A 17,389-nucleotide genomic window follows, 5' to 3' on the forward strand; every position below is an offset into this window, starting at 1 on the left:
GGATTATCCTCTTCTAAAATGGTTATTTTAAAAATTATAATAATAAAAATATCAAATATTTATTTAATGAAAATTACTAAGATTTATATTGATTACTAATATCAATATCAAAAAAAAAGATAAAAAAATAAAATAAATACTCCCTTTACTTTACTTCCACCTGTTTTTCCTTAAGCCTTACCATAAGCACCACCTCCAGGAGTTTGAATTATAACACGATCCCCTGGTTTAACCCTTATAGTATTCTTACCCCCTATATTGATAACAGCGTTGTTTTCTTTACGTATCCACAAGTTTAACCCACATTGACCATCACTACCACCATCTAAACCGTGTGGAGCTATAGTACGTCGTTCTGATAATATAGAAACTTGTAAAGGTACACGGAATTCAATATCTCTTATTGCCCCGTTACCGCCATTGTATTTCCCCTTACCACCAGAATCCTTTCTAACTGAGAACTCCTTTAATATAACGGGGTATCTTTTTTCAAAAATTTCAACATCAGTCATTCTGGTATTAGTCATGTTTGTATGAACAGCAGAAACACCATTCCAGCCAGATCCACGCCAAGAGTCGCCACCGGCACCGTGGCCACCACAAATAGTTTCATAGTAACCAAAGCCAGACGATTCATCCTCAGTTTTAGAATCAGTGCCAAATGTTAGATTATTACAATCACCTTGTGAGTCGGCCATAACTTTAAAGGTCTTCAACACAACATCAGTAACTCTCTGTGATGTTAAAACGTTCCCACCAACAACTGCAACACCATCCATTGGATTCAAAATACATCCCTCCGGTATATTAATAGTTATTGGTTTCAAACAACCTTGGTTTAATGGAATATCCTCATCAACCAGGCACCTCAAACAATACAATATAGCAGAGGTCGTAATGGCACGAGGGGCGTTCAAATTACCATATATCTGCGGGCTAGTGCCGCCAAAATCAAAAATATATTTATCTTTATCAATATCCAACGTAACATGTAATTTTATGCATGTGCCATCATCCATAAAATCTTCACCGTAATATTCGGTTTTCCCACCAAAATGTTCGCACATTTTCTTTATCATTTTCTTAATCGTCTCACAAGCATTGTCTTGAATGGCTGTCATATACTTAATTATTGTTGATAACCCAAAGTCCCCCACTAATCTATTGATTAACCTAATTCCCCTTATATTAGCAGCAACCTGGGCTTTTAAATCGCTGATATTATCACTTAATTTTCTTGATCCAGAACAGCCAGGGTATCTGGATGGAATATCGTACAACAACTCTTTAACCTTTGCTTCATCAAATTCACCCTCATTGACTAATAATTCCGCATATATAGCACCACCCTCTTCATACAACTCTTTGGAATTTGGTGGAACAGAACCAGGCAGAATACCACCAATATCCGCATGGTGTGCTCTAGAAGCAACATAAAAAATAATACCGCCTGTATTTTCATCAAAAGCTGGTGATATAACCGTGATATCAGGTAAATGTGTACCTCCCATCTCGGGATGATTTGTAACAATAACATCCCCTGGTTTTAACCTACCTTCCCAATATTTAGCCTGAGCAGCAATACAGGTAGACATAGAACCCAAGTGTACCGGTAAATGAGGAGCATTGGCTACCAAATTCCCATTTGGATCAAATAATGCACAAGAAAAGTCTAACCTCTCCTTAACATTGGTCGAAACACTGGTTTTTCTTAATTGGTTCCCCATCTGTTCAGCAATATCCATGAATCTGTGTCCAAAAATAGACAACATAATAGGATCCACAATATCATCTGTGGCGGCTGGAGAGTAGGCATCGCCCTTATGCAAAATATTAATATAAATATGCGATTTTAAAACAATAGCCTCTGCATTCGGTGGAATTACATTGGTTTGGGTAGTATCCGCCAGGATTGCCGGACCTTTAATTGTAGAACCGGGCTGCATTTCATCAATCCTATAAATAGGAGTGGCAACACGCTTAGTATCAAAGAAAATTTCCTTCACCATGTAACTTTCAGTTTTAGGATCAACCAAACGTTTTGTAACTTTAGATAATTGAACGTCAACTGGCTCCTCAGTCCTGAAACTAGATTTCCCAATACCTCTAGTTCTAATATCATCAACTATTATTTTCCGATCTTTAAAAGAGAATCCAAATTCACGCTTATGCAGTAAGTTAAAATCAGTAGCAAAATCAACAAGGTTTTTCTGACAAACCATTAAATTATTGGCAGTCCCTTCAAACCGCAAGTTCAAGTATTTCTCAACCTCTATTTCGGCAAAACCTTGTTCCTTCAATTTGTTAAATGTAGATTTGTATAATTCCTCTAACTTGAAACTAATTTTGTCATCATCAACACCCAAAATTAAAGAACATGGCTCTTGAGACTCCTCGACTACATCAGCCATTAGCATACCATAAGCGGACAAGATAGAAGAATACCGATGGCATAAAACTACGTTTATCCCCAAAGATTCTGCAACTGCAACTGCATGTTGACCACCAGCACCACCAAAAGTAACTAATCTATGATCAGAAATCACATGGCCTTTAGCTTCAGTTAACCCACGTATAGGTCTAGCCATTGATTCATTCGCAACTTTGATAAATCCATATGCTACCTCATCAGGTGAGAGACTGGAATTCAGATCTTTGTTGATTTTTTCTGTTAATGCCATAAATTTTTCAGTGGTTGCTTCCAAATCCAAGGATTCATTTTCATCAGGACCAAATATCTTGGGGAAAAATTCCGGAATTAAACGGCCTAAAAATAAATTGGCATCTGTTATGGTTAGAGGTCCGCCTTTACGATAACAAGCCGGGCCTGGCTCAGCCGTTGCAGACTCAGGTCCAACTCTAAACAAACCGTTTTTCCAAAATAAACGAGAACTGCCCCCAGCAGCAACAGTGTGAATGTCTAATTGAGGAGACTGAATAACAATTCCAGCAGTGATGGTTTCAAAAACATGTTCTAATTTTCCACCAAATCTACTAACATCAGTAGAAGTACCTCCCATATCAAAACCAATCAAACTCTTATTGCCGCTAGCACACGTTGTTGAATAACCGACAACCCCGCCTGCAGGACCAGATAAAATCGCTCTTAGTCCAGAAAATTTTTTTGCATCAATTATACCCCCATCAGACTGCATAAATTGAATCTTGGTGTTTGATACATTGGTTAAACCTTTTGAAATACTATCTAGATATTTTTTGATAACAGGGGTCAAGTAGGCGTCAGCAATAACACTGTGAGCTCTTGGAACAAACTTGATCATAGGTGAAACTTCACTTGATAAAGAAACATGTGTAAATCCAATTTGCTTGGCTATCTTAGCTACTAATTTTTCATGTTCATTATAGGTAAAAGAGTGTAAAAAGGCAATACCTAATGATCGAATTCCAGTGTTATAAACCGTTTGTAGGACCATCCTTACGTTTTCAGGATCTGGTACCTTCAAAATATTAACAACTTCTCCACTTTTTCCATAAACAGTGTTTAAGCCGTTGGAAATGGATTTTTTATTGTCGGGATCTTCTGAAAAATCTTCTAAAGTAACTCTTTCATCGATTTCCAGTACTAAATCGTATAATACACCTGGTTTCTTGGCGCTCAAATCAAATATGTTTGGTCTTGTCTGATCACCAATAACTAAGGCATCTTTGAACCCTTTCGTAGTGATTAGAGCACATCTTTCACCGTTTCTTTCCAAAGCACAATTAGTGGCCAAAGTAGTGCCCATTCTGATAGTTTCTACATTACTTATATCCAGCGGTTTGTTTCTGGCAATTTTTTTGCCTTCAAACACCTCCAATAATCTTCTAATCCCTTCCAAAGGAGCATCTGGATAATTTTTAGGATCCACAGATAATAATTTAATAACGACATCGTCTTCTGGTCTACCTGTTCCAGGATTACCGATACAATCAGTGAAGGTTCCCCCTCTATCAATAGCAATTTTAATTTTCTTAGATACCATGTTTGTGTTCGTGTATATGTTCTAGTATATGTATGTTTTTTTTTTCTTTCTTTTTCTTTTTCTTTTTCTTTTCTTTTTTTTCTTTTTCTTTTTACCCTTTTTTTGTTAAAAAAAAAAAAATTAAGTAAAAATAAAAACAAATAGGTTTTAACTTAAATTATTAACTTTTATTTTATCTTCTCAATTTACTTTTATTTTTTTTTTTTTTTTCGGACATTTTAATGTAATATTTTAATATATTTCTTTGTTTTTAATTGCATGCTATAAAAAATGTGCATAGCTATATGTATTAAATAAAATTATAAACATACTTATAGAGTTTACTTTGATCTTACTTTTATTTAGTTTGTTGTTCCGTATTAGTAATATAAAATAAACCCTTAAGAAAATTGTGTTGGGTTCTTTGCTCTTTTCAAACGATCACGCATTAACATTGAAGAACTAGATGTTGCTCTGTCCAGTCTTGTTGATACTTCTTCAGAGATAACCTCGCTGTGATTGGTGGTACTACTACTACCAATAAATGACAAGGTACTTTTAACACTAGTCTGTCTATGAGGCTCAGCAGAATTAGTAGCAGTACTAGTTGAAACAGAATTTGCTGTCGAAGCAAACATGCTTTGGAACTGGGCACTTGGGGCAATAGTTGGTTCTTTTGGTTGGTTTCTTTGATTTAAAACAGACCCAAACGTAAATCTATTACGGGGTGCGTTATTTCTACTGTCTGATTTATCATTACCACCTTGTTGATGATGGTGATACTGCTCTTCTTTTTTCTCGATTTCGTTAGCTAACGAGGATAAAGGACCCCTATGTTCTTGTTTTTGCTTCCTTAGTATTTTCTGTTCGTCAGGTAATTCTTCTTTATGGCCTAGCCAATCGGGAAACCCTTGAAATGGCTCTTGGTTCCTATAATAATTTACTAATGCAATGTGGACTAATGTAGAATCAGGTGAGTCTCCATCTTTTTCTGATCTTAAACTCAACCCTTGAAATTGGGATGTTATAGATTTAGTGGATGTTTTAAACTTATCCCAAAACCCGATACTGTTCCTATTATTGATGCTACTACCATTACTGGACATTATTAGGGAACAAATGTTTCTATATATTTTGAGAAAGAAAGAAAGAAAGGGAGATAGAATGTTGTATATATGTGTAACTTAAGAAAAGAACGAAATAAAAAGAGATACAAATTAAAGGATTAAATTTTTGGTGTAAAAATATATATATACTTTTTGACGAAGAAAATTGTTAAAATCTTTGATGATAATAATAAACGAACGTTTGAAAACCTTTTAATGCGTTTTCCGTATCGGAAACAACAATGAGTGGTTTCGGATTATCCAAACTTCATGTAGTCCTTCATCTTTTTCCACACTGAGGCTATTTATACTATATTAAAAAAAAACAAAATAATATTACAATAGTTAATGTCTATTTTAACCTTTTTTCGAACTTGAGTTTATAAACTTGTTTAAGAACTTCAATAAATTTATCCTAAAAGAGATTTTGAGGTTTATTGCATTTTTCAACCTTACCTTTATGTAGCAAAGTTGATAAAATTACTACAACTCATAACTAAGAAATTAAAAAACTATACAATTATTATAGGTACATATACATATACATACACACATATACATATATATTTATATATAAGGGAATAAATAAATAGCAAACCACCCGTGTACAAAATTCAACTCAAGAAATAACCTTTTCTTTTAAGTAGATGCCATATTTATCTTTCAATTCCTTCATAATAGGATCGTTGATTTCTGGAGAATATGGAGCCAATAGACCAGGGCCCTTAATCTTACCTTCCAAAACTAATCTAGTGGCAATGGCAACTGGTAAACCAACAGTTGCAGCCATAGAACTGTAACCTCCAACCTTACCATAGTCGACTAAAGTAGAAGTTCTAACCTCTTTGGAACCGTCGGCCCATTCAATACCGAATTTATGTTGTAACACAACCATGTCCCTTTCACCTTCTTCGTATTGCATCAACTCTTCCAAAGTAGCACACAAAGTATCCAATGGGTTACCTCTTGGGGTAATGTTTTTGTCAGACAACATACCTAACCATGTGATACCAGATAAAATTCTTTCTCTGTCATCCTCACTTTTCCATTTGGTTAAACTATCGATTTTAGCAATAATATCTTCTTTAGAGTTGGATTTAGCGCCAATATACTTGCTCAAAGCGTCCTTCCACTGTATAGGTTTGGAAAATAACTCATCTGCATCTTCTTTCAACATACCCATGTCAACCAAAACCTTGACAAATTCTGGGAAACCTTGGTATCTCAAAGTACCTCTGATAACAGTTTGAGCCTCAGGAATGTGATATAGATCTTTAAAGACAGTAGAGTCTCTGTTTGGATAGCAAACAAAAGCATACCCTGGATAAATAAAATATGGCTTAGCGGTGCTCATTAAATCTTCACTGGAAACAGTTTCTAATTTACCATTTTTGTAATATTTGGCACTATTTCTCAATGCTAATAAGACACCTCTTGAAGACCAAGAAAATTTGTACCCCAATGGATTGTCGGAATCTTCAGGGGCTGGTAAACCACCACAGTAACTCAAAAAGGATGTGATCTTACCATTTTTCTTGTGGACTTCATCAATAGTTTTTACAGCATACAAATGATCAATACCTGGGTCTAAGCCGATTTCATTCATAACTGTAATACCAGCTTCTTTAATTTTGGGTTCTAACTCTCTCAAAGCTGGAGAAATATAAGAGGAAGTAACAACATCTTTACCTAATCTAATTGCGCTCTTAACAACATTTGGATGGTAAATGTATGGAATCAAAGAAATAACAACATCGTGGTTCTTCAAAACAGCATCCAATTCAGCATCTTTAGTAACATCTAAAGAAACAGCATTTGATTTACTTTTAGCAGCTAAAGCTTCAGCAGCTTTCAAGGTTCTACAAGCAACAGTAACTTCAACACCATCGGTAGCACTTAAGACATCAACAACTGGCTGTGCAACAAAACCAGAGCCCAATAATAAAACTTTCTTAACCATTTTTTATTTTATTTTTTTCTATTGTTGAGTTGAGTTTTCTTATTTCTTGCTAAAGAAAAGAAAAAAAATGCAAGGTTTATGGTAACAAAAACAATTACAGCTAATTAGAACATTAGAATATATAAATAATGCGAATAGTAGTTACTTGAAAAGGTTATTTGGCTTATTTTTATAGTTGTTTATATATGCTGGTTATGAAGAGTGGCGGTTATTGAAAGATAAAATGGAAAGAAAAAAAAAAAAAAAGACAAATTCCGATGGAATTTCATTTTATTCAATAAAGATTTCTTCGGTAATTATCAGACACTAAATAAAAATGGTATAAGATTGTCGCATTAATTTTTTTTTTTTTTTTTTTTCTCTCCCCTTTAACATATATCAACATTTGAAAAATTTAGTTTGCATTGGAATTATAAGATTTATGTAGCAAATTGAGTGTCATTAACTTTTTATGATAGAAATTTCCAATCATGTACTAAGATAAATTGTAAACAAATATGGTTTTACTATCTCAATTAATAATTCTTAATTACCTTTGTAAAAAAAAAAAGGAAAAAAAAAAGCCCTGAGTATGCACACGCTCAATCACCAATGAACATTCATTTACTCAAGGTGTGGGTTTTCTCTGTTTTCATTCACAGATCCTTCTTTCTTTTTTTTTTTTTTTTTTTTTTTTTTTCAAGAACTTCTCTTAAAAGACAAAAAAAAGATTCTTACACTACTTGTTAATTTTTTTTTTTTTTCCTTTCTTCGACTGGTTTTATAAAAAATTTAGATAAAAGTCAATGGGACTTTTATCTCCACGTCTATGCCATTGCCTAGGTAGTTTCTGTGGTAAACGAATCCCAAAAATCAAAATCCAATCACAAGCTGAGGAAACTTAGCAACAGAGTGTATTTGAAGTAATATATATACATATATATTTATAAATCGGTGTCAAATATATTTTGAAATTGTGGTATATCCGTAAAATTTTTTTTTTTGCCTGAAAACCTTTTAACCGTATATACTTTCCGTAAAAAAATCCTGAGTGTTTTCTTTTTCCCAAGTGTCTCTTTGGGTTTTAAACCATAGGGGAAGATATTTTTCTTTCGGGATCCGCAATTCTATCAGTGGTCCTATGTTAGTGCAACAACTTTTATAATATTCATAGTCAGTTTTCTTATTTTTATTCGGTTTTAGTCTGTAAGTATCGCTGTTTATTAGCTCCGTGGGCATTTTTTTATTTTTGCTACCACCAGTAATAGAAGAAGGATTGAAGGCAGATGGTGACAAAAGAGTACTTCTACCTGAGCTTTTTGGTCTGGCAGTATTTGTCTTTTCGTCAACAGCATTTTTCGGTACTTTTTCTTGAAATTCATGTTGTTCAATATTGTTAATTAACGTTAACAAAAAAGTTTCGGGTACTTGTGGTGGTTTCATTAAATCCTGATCAGTTAACTTAATCCTTTCCACTTTTTTTTTCGTAGGTCTGTTATTTCTACTGTTATGTTTCTTTCTATTATAATTGCGTTCATTACCATTGTGAACAGTACTGCTGATATAATTGCTACCTGTGTTACTTTTAATAGTAGGTTTGCCTTCTAAATCCTTTCTTTTATTCACTACATCCTGTTTATCCTCTTCTACGTTCTGAGTAATATTAATCTGAACTAGTTCTAAAAATATTTCAGAGTAATAATTGCTATTTTTCCCAGTAAATAATCTATATTCGTTTATGATCGATGAGATATTCCATCTTGAAAGCTTTCTAATTAGTCCTACTATAATGGATGTTTTATCGACTAACAAAGTGTTGTAGTTATTAGTGTCTAACAATAAATATATTATTTTCTGCAAGCAATTGGGCTTAATTAACATGAATTCTTCACTGTAATAGTAATTTCTAACGTAGTCAGAAAGTATCTTGGACTCAGTTTCCTTTTCCTTACTACTGCTCGCAATTTTAGAAGTATTGTTTTTATTTTTTTTGTCATTACCTGAGTTAGTTTCAGTTATGGCCTCATCAGCAGTATCAGGTTCATTATCCTCCTTTGAAAATGAATTATTGTTTATGGCGGAAATTATTGGATTCTCCGGTATAGGACTTATTTGAGTGTTGTTGTTATTTATTACGATCCATTCAATCTTCCAACTTTTGAAAAACTCTTTAAAAAATTTTGAAGGCTCTTGTTCACTTAAAAATATAAGGGTTTTCAAATTTAGTGTTTCCAAAAATGATAAATTTAATGTTTCAATTTTAGAACACCTATATATTCCTTCTTCAACGATACCAAAATTAGCAGGTGGGACAAGCATTTTGTTTTTTTTTTTTTTTTTTTTTTTTTTTCTGGCCTGTGTTTATTCTGAAAGTTCTGCTTTATGATTTATAGTGGGATCCTTATTTTTAGGTTTTATTTTTAGTAGAAAAGTAATTTTAAAGATTTATTAATTTGTAAAAAAAAAAGATTAGTGTTATCATTTACTAGCATTGTAAAAACAGTTGAGTAATTTTTGTTCCCACTTCCAAAATGAATAAATAAAGAAAAGAAAAAAAAAAATAGAATATACGATTGAAAAATGTTTGTCCGATACGCATCGGAAATATAACAATTCCAAATGATTATCACAAAAAAAAAATATTAAATCGTTTGTTATACCATTAATTATCCCATTCACTTTTAAATTATACATATTGTTAAGCAAAAAAAAAAAATATATATATATATACTTTTCTTTTTCTTTTTTTCCCTTTAAATAAGTGTCATACGTGGATAATTTATTTAAAACAGCTTATGGTCTTGGAAATACTTTCGAATATGGAAGAGAAGAGGACAACAATATGCTAAAATTATGTAATAAATTATATTTTTAAAAAAAATTTTTTTTGTTTTATTTTGTTTTTTTTTTTTTTTTTTATAGTATTAGTTTTTTTCATTTCTTGTTATACATATATAGATGATTCCCCACATACCTTTAGTGTACAAAAAAAAATATAATAAATAGAATTCTAATTAACCAGGAAAAAAGAAAAAGAAAAGGTAAAAAAAAAAAAAAAAAATTTCTTTTTTCTTCTACAGTAGTTAATTTTTTCTAGTTATTCCTCGTCTTGAGCCACTACGAGATGAAGATAAGGTAGTTGGTATAAATCCATTATCGTCAGGAGTAATTGTTGAAGAAGAGTAAGAATGCGAATAATTATTCGAATTCGTATTGTTATATGATGATGTTTGAAAATAAGAATTGTGGTTGGATTTATTTTTTTGTTTTTTCACCTCTAAATTCAATGTGATGCCATCAACGTTTATGCTACCCCTCTCAATGGCCTTTGTTTGGTGTTCCTTATCTTCAAAATCAGCAACGGCAAATCCATTGTTCATATTAATATTCATAACCTTACCAAATTCTCTCTCTAATGCTTCAACTAAGGCATCTTTATTTGTATTGGTAGTTTTAGGAATATATATAGGATAATGGCCATTAGTGTTTTTAATTACTATACCATCGACAGTATTAGAGGAGGAGGAAGAAGGCGAAGAAATAATAGGTGAGGATGTAGAGGTCGATGATGGTGAAATTGACAATGGCGATGATGAAGATCCCGGATGATTATTATTTTTCTTATTCCTGTTACCGTTAATATTGCTATGGCCTGAACTATAAAACTCTTTGGGTCTATTATTGTTACTGGTATTGCTGTTGTTAGTGTTATTACAATGTTCCTTGGAATTTTTATTGCTACTGTTCTTATAATATGGGCTTCTACTATTGTTGTGTTGCAAATTATTTGAAGATGAATAGGAGGAAGAAGGCGCTGAAACAATAATTTTTGCAGATTTTGGCGGAGTTATTCCAGCACCAACTTTCCCTGCCCAACTAACAAAAGTATTATTATTAGCTACGCCAGTTTTTTCATCACTTTTCCGTTTTTCAGTGTCCTCCTCGTTTTCCCCTTTTTGGTGTTCATTCGCTGTAGCTTTATTCTCTATTTCTTGCTGGTCCTTCTTCTCCTTAATCTCAGTATTCTTTTTCTTTGTGTCGGTTGTTTCTTGCTTTGTCCTTTCCTTTTTAGATGTGACTTCTTTAGCACCATTAGAACTATTGTCTGTTTTCTCCGGAGCCTCAGCCTTTTCTGAACTCTTATTGGTATGGGTAGGAAAAGATTCGTTTTTATTATTGTTCGCAGTTGGTTTTGGTTCAATTTGACTTGTGTTTATTTCTTCCTCCTCTTTTCCCCCCTCTTGTTCCTTTTTTTCTTCAACTTCAATTTCTTTTTCTTTTGGTTCCTTTTCAGTTGATACTTCTGGAGATGTTTTATCAATAGGGGTGGCGTTATTCCCATTAATATTACTACTAGTATTGGAAACCACTACAGGACTCTTTTTCTTTATCACTGGTCTTCTCCTTGGTATAACATCATCCGGAATAAAACGAATTAAATCATTGGTAATATCATAATATCTATCTTCCAACTTTTTTAGTACAAAAGTTTGGATAAATCTATAAGTAGGAGTGTTTTCCCAGCATAACTCTCCTATAGCAACAATTAGAATACTGCTATCTTTCCCATTTCCAATACTCTGGAAATCACATGAAGTAACTTTAAACTTCAAACGCTTGATATCTTTAGCATATTTCAGAAAGTACTGACGAATATTTGTTTCGCCTGTCAATTTGATAGTGGGTACAATATCGCTTTCTAAAACGTAATCTTTTATAGCTGGGTAATTTATGTGTGTAACTTGAGCTGTAGGTGAGTAGAAATGATGTATACTTTTCGGTTCGTCGTGTAAGTGTTTATAAAAAGTTTTTAAAAAAGCGTATCCAATATCCTGAGCAGTCATTTTAAATGTTTGAGTTAATTGATGTTTTATTTTATTCCCTATTTGTTAAATTGTTCCTCTTCTCCTTTTTTTGTTATTTTTCTTCTTAATGAAAAAAGATGAAAATAATAATAATAATAATAATAATAATAATAGGATTGAAATAAAATGGAAAACACAAAATTTTTCAATTTTTTTTTTTTTTTAAAAAAATTTTTTTCCTTTTTCCCTTCTTCCCCCTCTCGTTCGCTTTTTTTTTTTTTTTTTTTTTTTTTTATTCTTTTGGTTGGAAATGTTTTATGTTACCCGAAGAAAATTATCTTCTTCTTTTAGAATAAATCCTTGTGTATTATTAGCAATCCTTGAACCTATACTGTATTGTTATTGTATGCCGATTTTTAACAATTATATATATATTTTTTTAATGGAATCGACCACTGCTTGAGTGGACATTTGATTAGCCCTTTTTTTTGTATGCTGTTGGCAATGAAGATACTGTAATTTATCAAATAAGTTCATATTTTGGTGAAATTCTTCATCTTCAATAGACATCTAACCCTGCACCACTTGTTTGTTTTTCATTTTCTTTTTCTTTACGAAACGTCTTTTTATCCTTTTTCCAACTAATTTCTTTTTTTTTTTTTTTTGTTTTCTCTCTCCTTTCTTTTGGAAGAATAGGTCTCATCCGTTTTACCAAAGGTTATAAGGTAAAGTACCTATTCATATACAAATAATTAAAACAGTGATTGATTTAGTCTTGAAGGCACATTTAAGGGGAGAGAAAAAAACAGTTCATGTAAGCTTTTTTAATATTATATATATATATACATTTAGGTGAAATGAAAATTATAAATAAAAGGGACATCGATGTATATATCTATTAAGCATACAAGTTGCCGGTAACAGAATTAATATTATTGCTGCCATCGATGCTTACACCGGCACTACTACCTGCCATGGCGGTACCGGCATTATTTTCGAAAAAATCGTTGATTCCAGAAATTTGGTTTTTGTAAATCGCAAAATCTTCTCCATTAGGGAACTTACAAGCTGTTAATTTGCACAAAGAATTATAAATCATTAATATTAATAAGCTTTGGCCACCAGTTGTTTGAAAATGCGGGAAATTTGGGATCCCCAACTCCTCGGCCAATATTTCAATGGATCTTCTAACATTATTGTTATTTGATATAAAAATAACACGTTTTAAACGGTTATTAATCACCTCTAGATCATAAAAGTTAGGCAAATACTGAGAAACTAACTGTAAAAAATCTTCCTTGTTATTTGGCATAGATGCCCCACTTAAGAAATGAACTAAGTATGCTAGATGATAAGCACCTGAATATGATATCCATAAAACATTATCATTTAAAATTAAGCCGCTGTCCATGATTAATGAAGCAAATTCTTGAAATTCAATTCCATATTTTTTCAATTCACCAAAATCAATTGAATCATTAACAAGATCTAGAACAAATGGTGATACAATTTCTTCATCCACATCATACTTAAAATTTAGTTGCCAGGTTGAAATAACGTTATCCGGTTTGTTCCCCATCTCGTCACTTAAAGAAACACCTATTTGCATAACACTTAGTAAATCAACATTAGATCTGACAAGCTGATAGATGTAATCAGACTTGGATCTAAATTTACCAACCGGCCTAGCTAAAGTTCCTGAAAATTCGATGTTGATACTAATAACATTAAAGGTGTCTACCAATTTTCTTATATTAGCAAATTCTTCATATAAATTGTGTTTCCAAACCTGTTTGACATTCAAATGGTTCACCGGTGGCAGTAAAGAAATATCATTAGCTGTAACAAAATTCATAATATTACCTGCAGTGGAAAGTGGTGTACCTGGGTGTTGCTGCTGCGAATTAGGGAAATGTTGTTGTTGTTCGGGTCTTAGCATAGCTCCTGGAGGTGGTGGAAGTGCCACTCCTTGTTGTTGTTGCGGAATCGGCATGCTATTCAAGTTAATATGTAACCCATCATTATTTTGGCTGTTATGATGTGCACGTGTATTAACATTGTGGAGACTATGTTGATTGTTAGCGTTCAATAAATCATTAAAATTAATATTTGTATGATTGTTATTGGTGTTATTGTTATTATTCAAGTTGTTTAAACCAACATTGTTGCCATGGCTATTAATATTTCCATTATTATTAGTATTATTATTATGATTACTAGTAGCACCACTATTAATACTGTTGCTATTACCAGTCGTGGTATTGCCATTATTATTGTAAGAAAGATTATTATTAGTGTTGTAATTAGTTGAATTATAAGTGCTATTATTGTTAGCTAACATTTGTTGTAGTTGTTTTTGTTGTTGTTTTTGTAGCTTTGGATATAACATTTCATTATCATTCCTTAGTGTAATATTGTTATCAATGGACGGTGAAAACATGCTTTGTGGTACTGAAGATGGGCCATTGCCGTTACCTGGGAATGGAACTGATCTTTGCATAAATAATGGTTGCTGTTGTGCTGGTTGGTTTTGGTGTTGAGCTTGGAGCTGATGTATTTGTTGTTGCGATGGTCCATTCATTTCCTCTATTTACTTTTTTTTTTTTTTTTTTTTTTTTTTTTTCTCTTTTTCCCCCCTTTTGTAAGAGAATTTGTAGTTTATTAATCGAGTCGCAATTAATAAAAAGTGTTATTTAAATGAAAGAGTAGTTATCATTTTATGAGTTTTGTTTTCGTTTATAATTAACAAAATTTAACGGGATAATTTAAATTTGCCACCAATTCAAGTAATAGTCCGATGTGGTCCGAATTTCTGCGTAATGTCTTTTAATATCATTTATTGACTTATTATTACGAAAGATTATTAATTGGTATTAATTGTTAATATTACCATTTTATACAAAAAACACAATGAAATCTTTTATCAATATCTAAACATTGAGATTAAAACATTAACAATGACAAAAGAAGTTAAAAAAAAAAAAAAAACTAAACCTTAATCGAATAAACAAATACTACGCACAATACAAGATAAAAATTTCTGCAAATATAAAAAAGGCACCTTAAATATTTTAGTAACTATATAAATACATGCATATGTGACTAATGAAATGAAATAAATCAAAATATAAAACTATAATATACACAATATTAATAATATTCCCATCCTATTCCTCCACCTCCCTTAATTGGCATCTGTCTTCAACTTTTTGGCATCACCAGTCTTTTCTTCTGTTTTATCACTTTCCAAAACTCTTTTCTTGTTATCACCAGCACCCTCTTCAGCTTCTTTTTCAGGAGGTGCTACAAACCAAGGAATTTTACCCCTGTTGAAATCATTCAATACTTGTTTAGAAACACCACTTTCATCAGGCTCACCACCTTTTAATAGACGACCTTGTTTCCTGGCCAACTTTTCTATGAACTCACCAGCGTCATTCCACCCCGATATTTCATAGGTCCTTTCTAAATATTGTCTTTTACATCTTTTTAATACTCCTGGTATATATTGCTCTGGATTAGAAACATGTTCCACTCTCACCACACCTCTGAATAGAATATCTTCTTCTGTATCTTTAGACGATGGCGGCACAATACCAGGACAGTCAATAAGAAAAATTCTCTTCATTAACGTGATATATTGCCAAACTTTAGTCTCACCTGGAATTGGAGCGACCTGACAAACCTTTTTTTTTCTTAAAGTGTTGATAATGGAAGATTTTCCTGTATTAGGATATCCAATGAAACCAACAGAGATCTGTTTTCTATCTTTGTGCAAAGAGGCAAATTGACGCAATAGTTGAATCAAAGAACCCTTACCAAATGAATTGGTGATAGAAGCATGGAAAGCCAATGTTGGACGTTCTTTAGATAAGTGTTTAACCCAAGCAGCCTGTCAAAAAAAAAAAAAAATTTTTAAACATACGTAATAAGTAAACCATACAAATAACATGTAAAGGTATAATATCAGTCACGTGAACAATAAAATGTTAGTATTAAGTCAATGAAAATAATCATAAAAAAAAAAACAAAAAAAAACAAAAGTTTGAATAAATATTACAAGGGGATAAAGAATGACATCGTGTAATTTGTTAAAAAAAATATTGTGAGTTTCTATACTACGAGCAGTGATATAATCTAATATAAACAAAATGTTTAAAACCGCTCAACTCAAAAAGATACTCCCTGAGCAATAACATGATAACATTGCAACCATATATTCATCAAAACGACGAATAATTGCGACGCCCTTCTTCAAAAAGTGGTTTTCAAAACGAAAACCGGAAAGAAGAAGATAGTATATTAGCTCAGTGTTAATCTTCCAAGAATGTAACAGACCCATTTGTGGATAAAATATACAGTTACCTTGCTCCTTTCTTTTATTCTATTTTATCTCTTGTTATATAAAATAAAACAGAAAATAAAATAAAATAAAAAATTAAAAGAAAACACATAACTGATCAAATACGTCCTGACAAAATATCTTGGAAATAAATAATAAAAAAAAAAAAAAAAAAATTAAAGTCCATTCTTTATCCCACTCTCACACAATTTTTTGCGAAAAATTATTCAACTCTGTTTTATATTGTCAATTAATTTTCAAAAAAAAAAAAAAAAAATTGAAGCAAATTTTGTAAAACATACTGCAACCCACGTTGGAACTAAATCACATTTATTTAACACATATATTAAATGTTTATGTGGTGTTTCCTTTCTCATATATTCCTCCACAGATTTGCATCTTGTACCTAATGGATCTCTGGCATCTAATACGTGAATAACGACATCAGAAGAATCAATAACTTTATACAACTCATTCCAAATACGTTTAGATTGTCCTTTGTGAAAAATTGCTTCTTTTGCAATTTGGGTCCAACCGTCGGCATCGGATTCTTCAGTAGTCCCACCCATTAAACCTAATGTAGCATTTAGTTCGATCTTTTCCTCAAAAGTTTTAGCATCGTTTTCAGTACTTTGTGCTAATTCTTCTAAATTTGACACTGCAACTCTAGGTTTTTTTCTTTGGGCATTTGGACCAAAAGTATTGTCAAAGGATTCTGTATCCAAAATTTTAGCTGTTGGAGAATCTTTTTGATCAGTCTCATCCAATAAAGACATCGGTAGTTTATTCCTTCTCAACAACACCTGGTATGTATCATTTTTTTTTTCACCTAAAGCCTCTCTAAAGTGAGCTAGAGAATCTTGAGAAATAACCCTTGTATTACCAAACCAACGTCTATCCGGTTGGACCCTAGCAGTTGGTGCATCTGTGCTTTGAAAATCAGCAGCCTTTACGATATCACCTTTGGCGTTACGGACAGCATGTCCCCCCTTGTACATATTAAGGAACTGAACTCTTTTAGCATCCCTGTAAAAATTTTCGCCTTTTACTCGTAGATTACCATCTCTGACATCACCTTGACGTATTCTTCTTTGTTTTTCTTTCTTACCAGTACCCATATTGAATTTAAATTGAACAGTTTTTTACTCTGCAAATTCTTTTTATTAACAAATTATTAGTAGTAAACATTAGAAAGAATTAATTCGTTGCTTTGGGAAATGTATTATAATTTTAAT

General features: G+C 32.2%; 7 protein-coding genes and 1 non-coding gene across 8 annotated transcripts; 1 reads left to right on the forward strand and 7 right to left on the reverse strand.

Annotated features, from left to right (window-relative positions):
• Nucleotides 1–170: 170 nt before the first annotated feature.
• OXP1 (5-oxoprolinase) lies at nucleotides 171–3,983 on the reverse strand (the record flags this gene model as incomplete). The annotated part of the gene is made up of 1 exon (XM_046078300.1): nucleotides 171–3,983. One exon carries the CDS (start codon nucleotides 3,981–3,983, stop codon nucleotides 171–173), a length of 3,813 nt encoding a protein of 1,270 aa, XP_045934706.1.
• A 380-nt stretch (nucleotides 3,984–4,363) lies between these two features.
• On the reverse strand, nucleotides 4,364–5,068 carry MSO1 (Mso1p; the record flags this gene model as incomplete). Its single annotated transcript, XM_046078301.1, has 1 exon — nucleotides 4,364–5,068. The coding sequence occupies one exon, from the start codon at nucleotides 5,066–5,068 to the stop codon at nucleotides 4,364–4,366; it is 705 nt and encodes a 234-aa protein (XP_045934707.1).
• A 619-nt stretch (nucleotides 5,069–5,687) lies between these two features.
• On the reverse strand, nucleotides 5,688–7,028 carry LYS9 (saccharopine dehydrogenase (NADP+, L-glutamate-forming); the record flags this gene model as incomplete). The annotated part of the gene is made up of 1 exon (XM_046078302.1): nucleotides 5,688–7,028. The coding sequence occupies one exon, from the start codon at nucleotides 7,026–7,028 to the stop codon at nucleotides 5,688–5,690; it is 1,341 nt and encodes a 446-aa protein (XP_045934708.1).
• Nucleotides 7,029–7,813: 785 nt separating this feature from the next.
• SCDLUD_003781 lies at nucleotides 7,814–7,994 on the forward strand. Its single transcript, XR_006829229.1, has one exon. It is a non-coding gene; the product is annotated as a snR49 (small nucleolar RNA).
• Nucleotides 7,995–8,024: 30 nt separating this feature from the next.
• Nucleotides 8,025–9,326, reverse strand: OCA4 (Oca4p; the record flags this gene model as incomplete). Its single annotated transcript, XM_046078303.1, has 1 exon — nucleotides 8,025–9,326. One exon carries the CDS (start codon nucleotides 9,324–9,326, stop codon nucleotides 8,025–8,027), a length of 1,302 nt encoding a protein of 433 aa, XP_045934709.1.
• A 764-nt stretch (nucleotides 9,327–10,090) lies between these two features.
• BRE5 (Bre5p) lies at nucleotides 10,091–11,851 on the reverse strand (the record flags this gene model as incomplete). The annotated part of the gene is made up of 1 exon (XM_046078304.1): nucleotides 10,091–11,851. The coding sequence occupies one exon, from the start codon at nucleotides 11,849–11,851 to the stop codon at nucleotides 10,091–10,093; it is 1,761 nt and encodes a 586-aa protein (XP_045934710.1).
• Nucleotides 11,852–12,710: 859 nt separating this feature from the next.
• On the reverse strand, nucleotides 12,711–14,393 carry POP2 (CCR4-NOT core DEDD family RNase subunit POP2; the record flags this gene model as incomplete). The annotated part of the gene is made up of 1 exon (XM_046078305.1): nucleotides 12,711–14,393. The coding sequence occupies one exon, from the start codon at nucleotides 14,391–14,393 to the stop codon at nucleotides 12,711–12,713; it is 1,683 nt and encodes a 560-aa protein (XP_045934711.1).
• A 603-nt stretch (nucleotides 14,394–14,996) lies between these two features.
• On the reverse strand, nucleotides 14,997–17,272 carry NOG2 (putative GTPase NOG2; the record flags this gene model as incomplete). Its single annotated transcript, XM_046078306.1, has 2 exons — nucleotides 14,997–15,704; nucleotides 16,457–17,272. The coding sequence occupies 2 exons, from the start codon at nucleotides 17,270–17,272 to the stop codon at nucleotides 14,997–14,999; spliced, it is 1,524 nt and encodes a 507-aa protein (XP_045934712.1).
• Between the last annotated feature and the right edge of the window lie 117 nt (nucleotides 17,273–17,389).

This window comes from Saccharomycodes ludwigii, chromosome IV (assembly GCF_020623625.1).
Source record: "Saccharomycodes ludwigii strain NBRC 1722 chromosome IV, whole genome shotgun sequence".
NCBI classification, from domain to species: Eukaryota; Fungi; Ascomycota; class Saccharomycetes; order Saccharomycodales; family Saccharomycodaceae; genus Saccharomycodes; species Saccharomycodes ludwigii.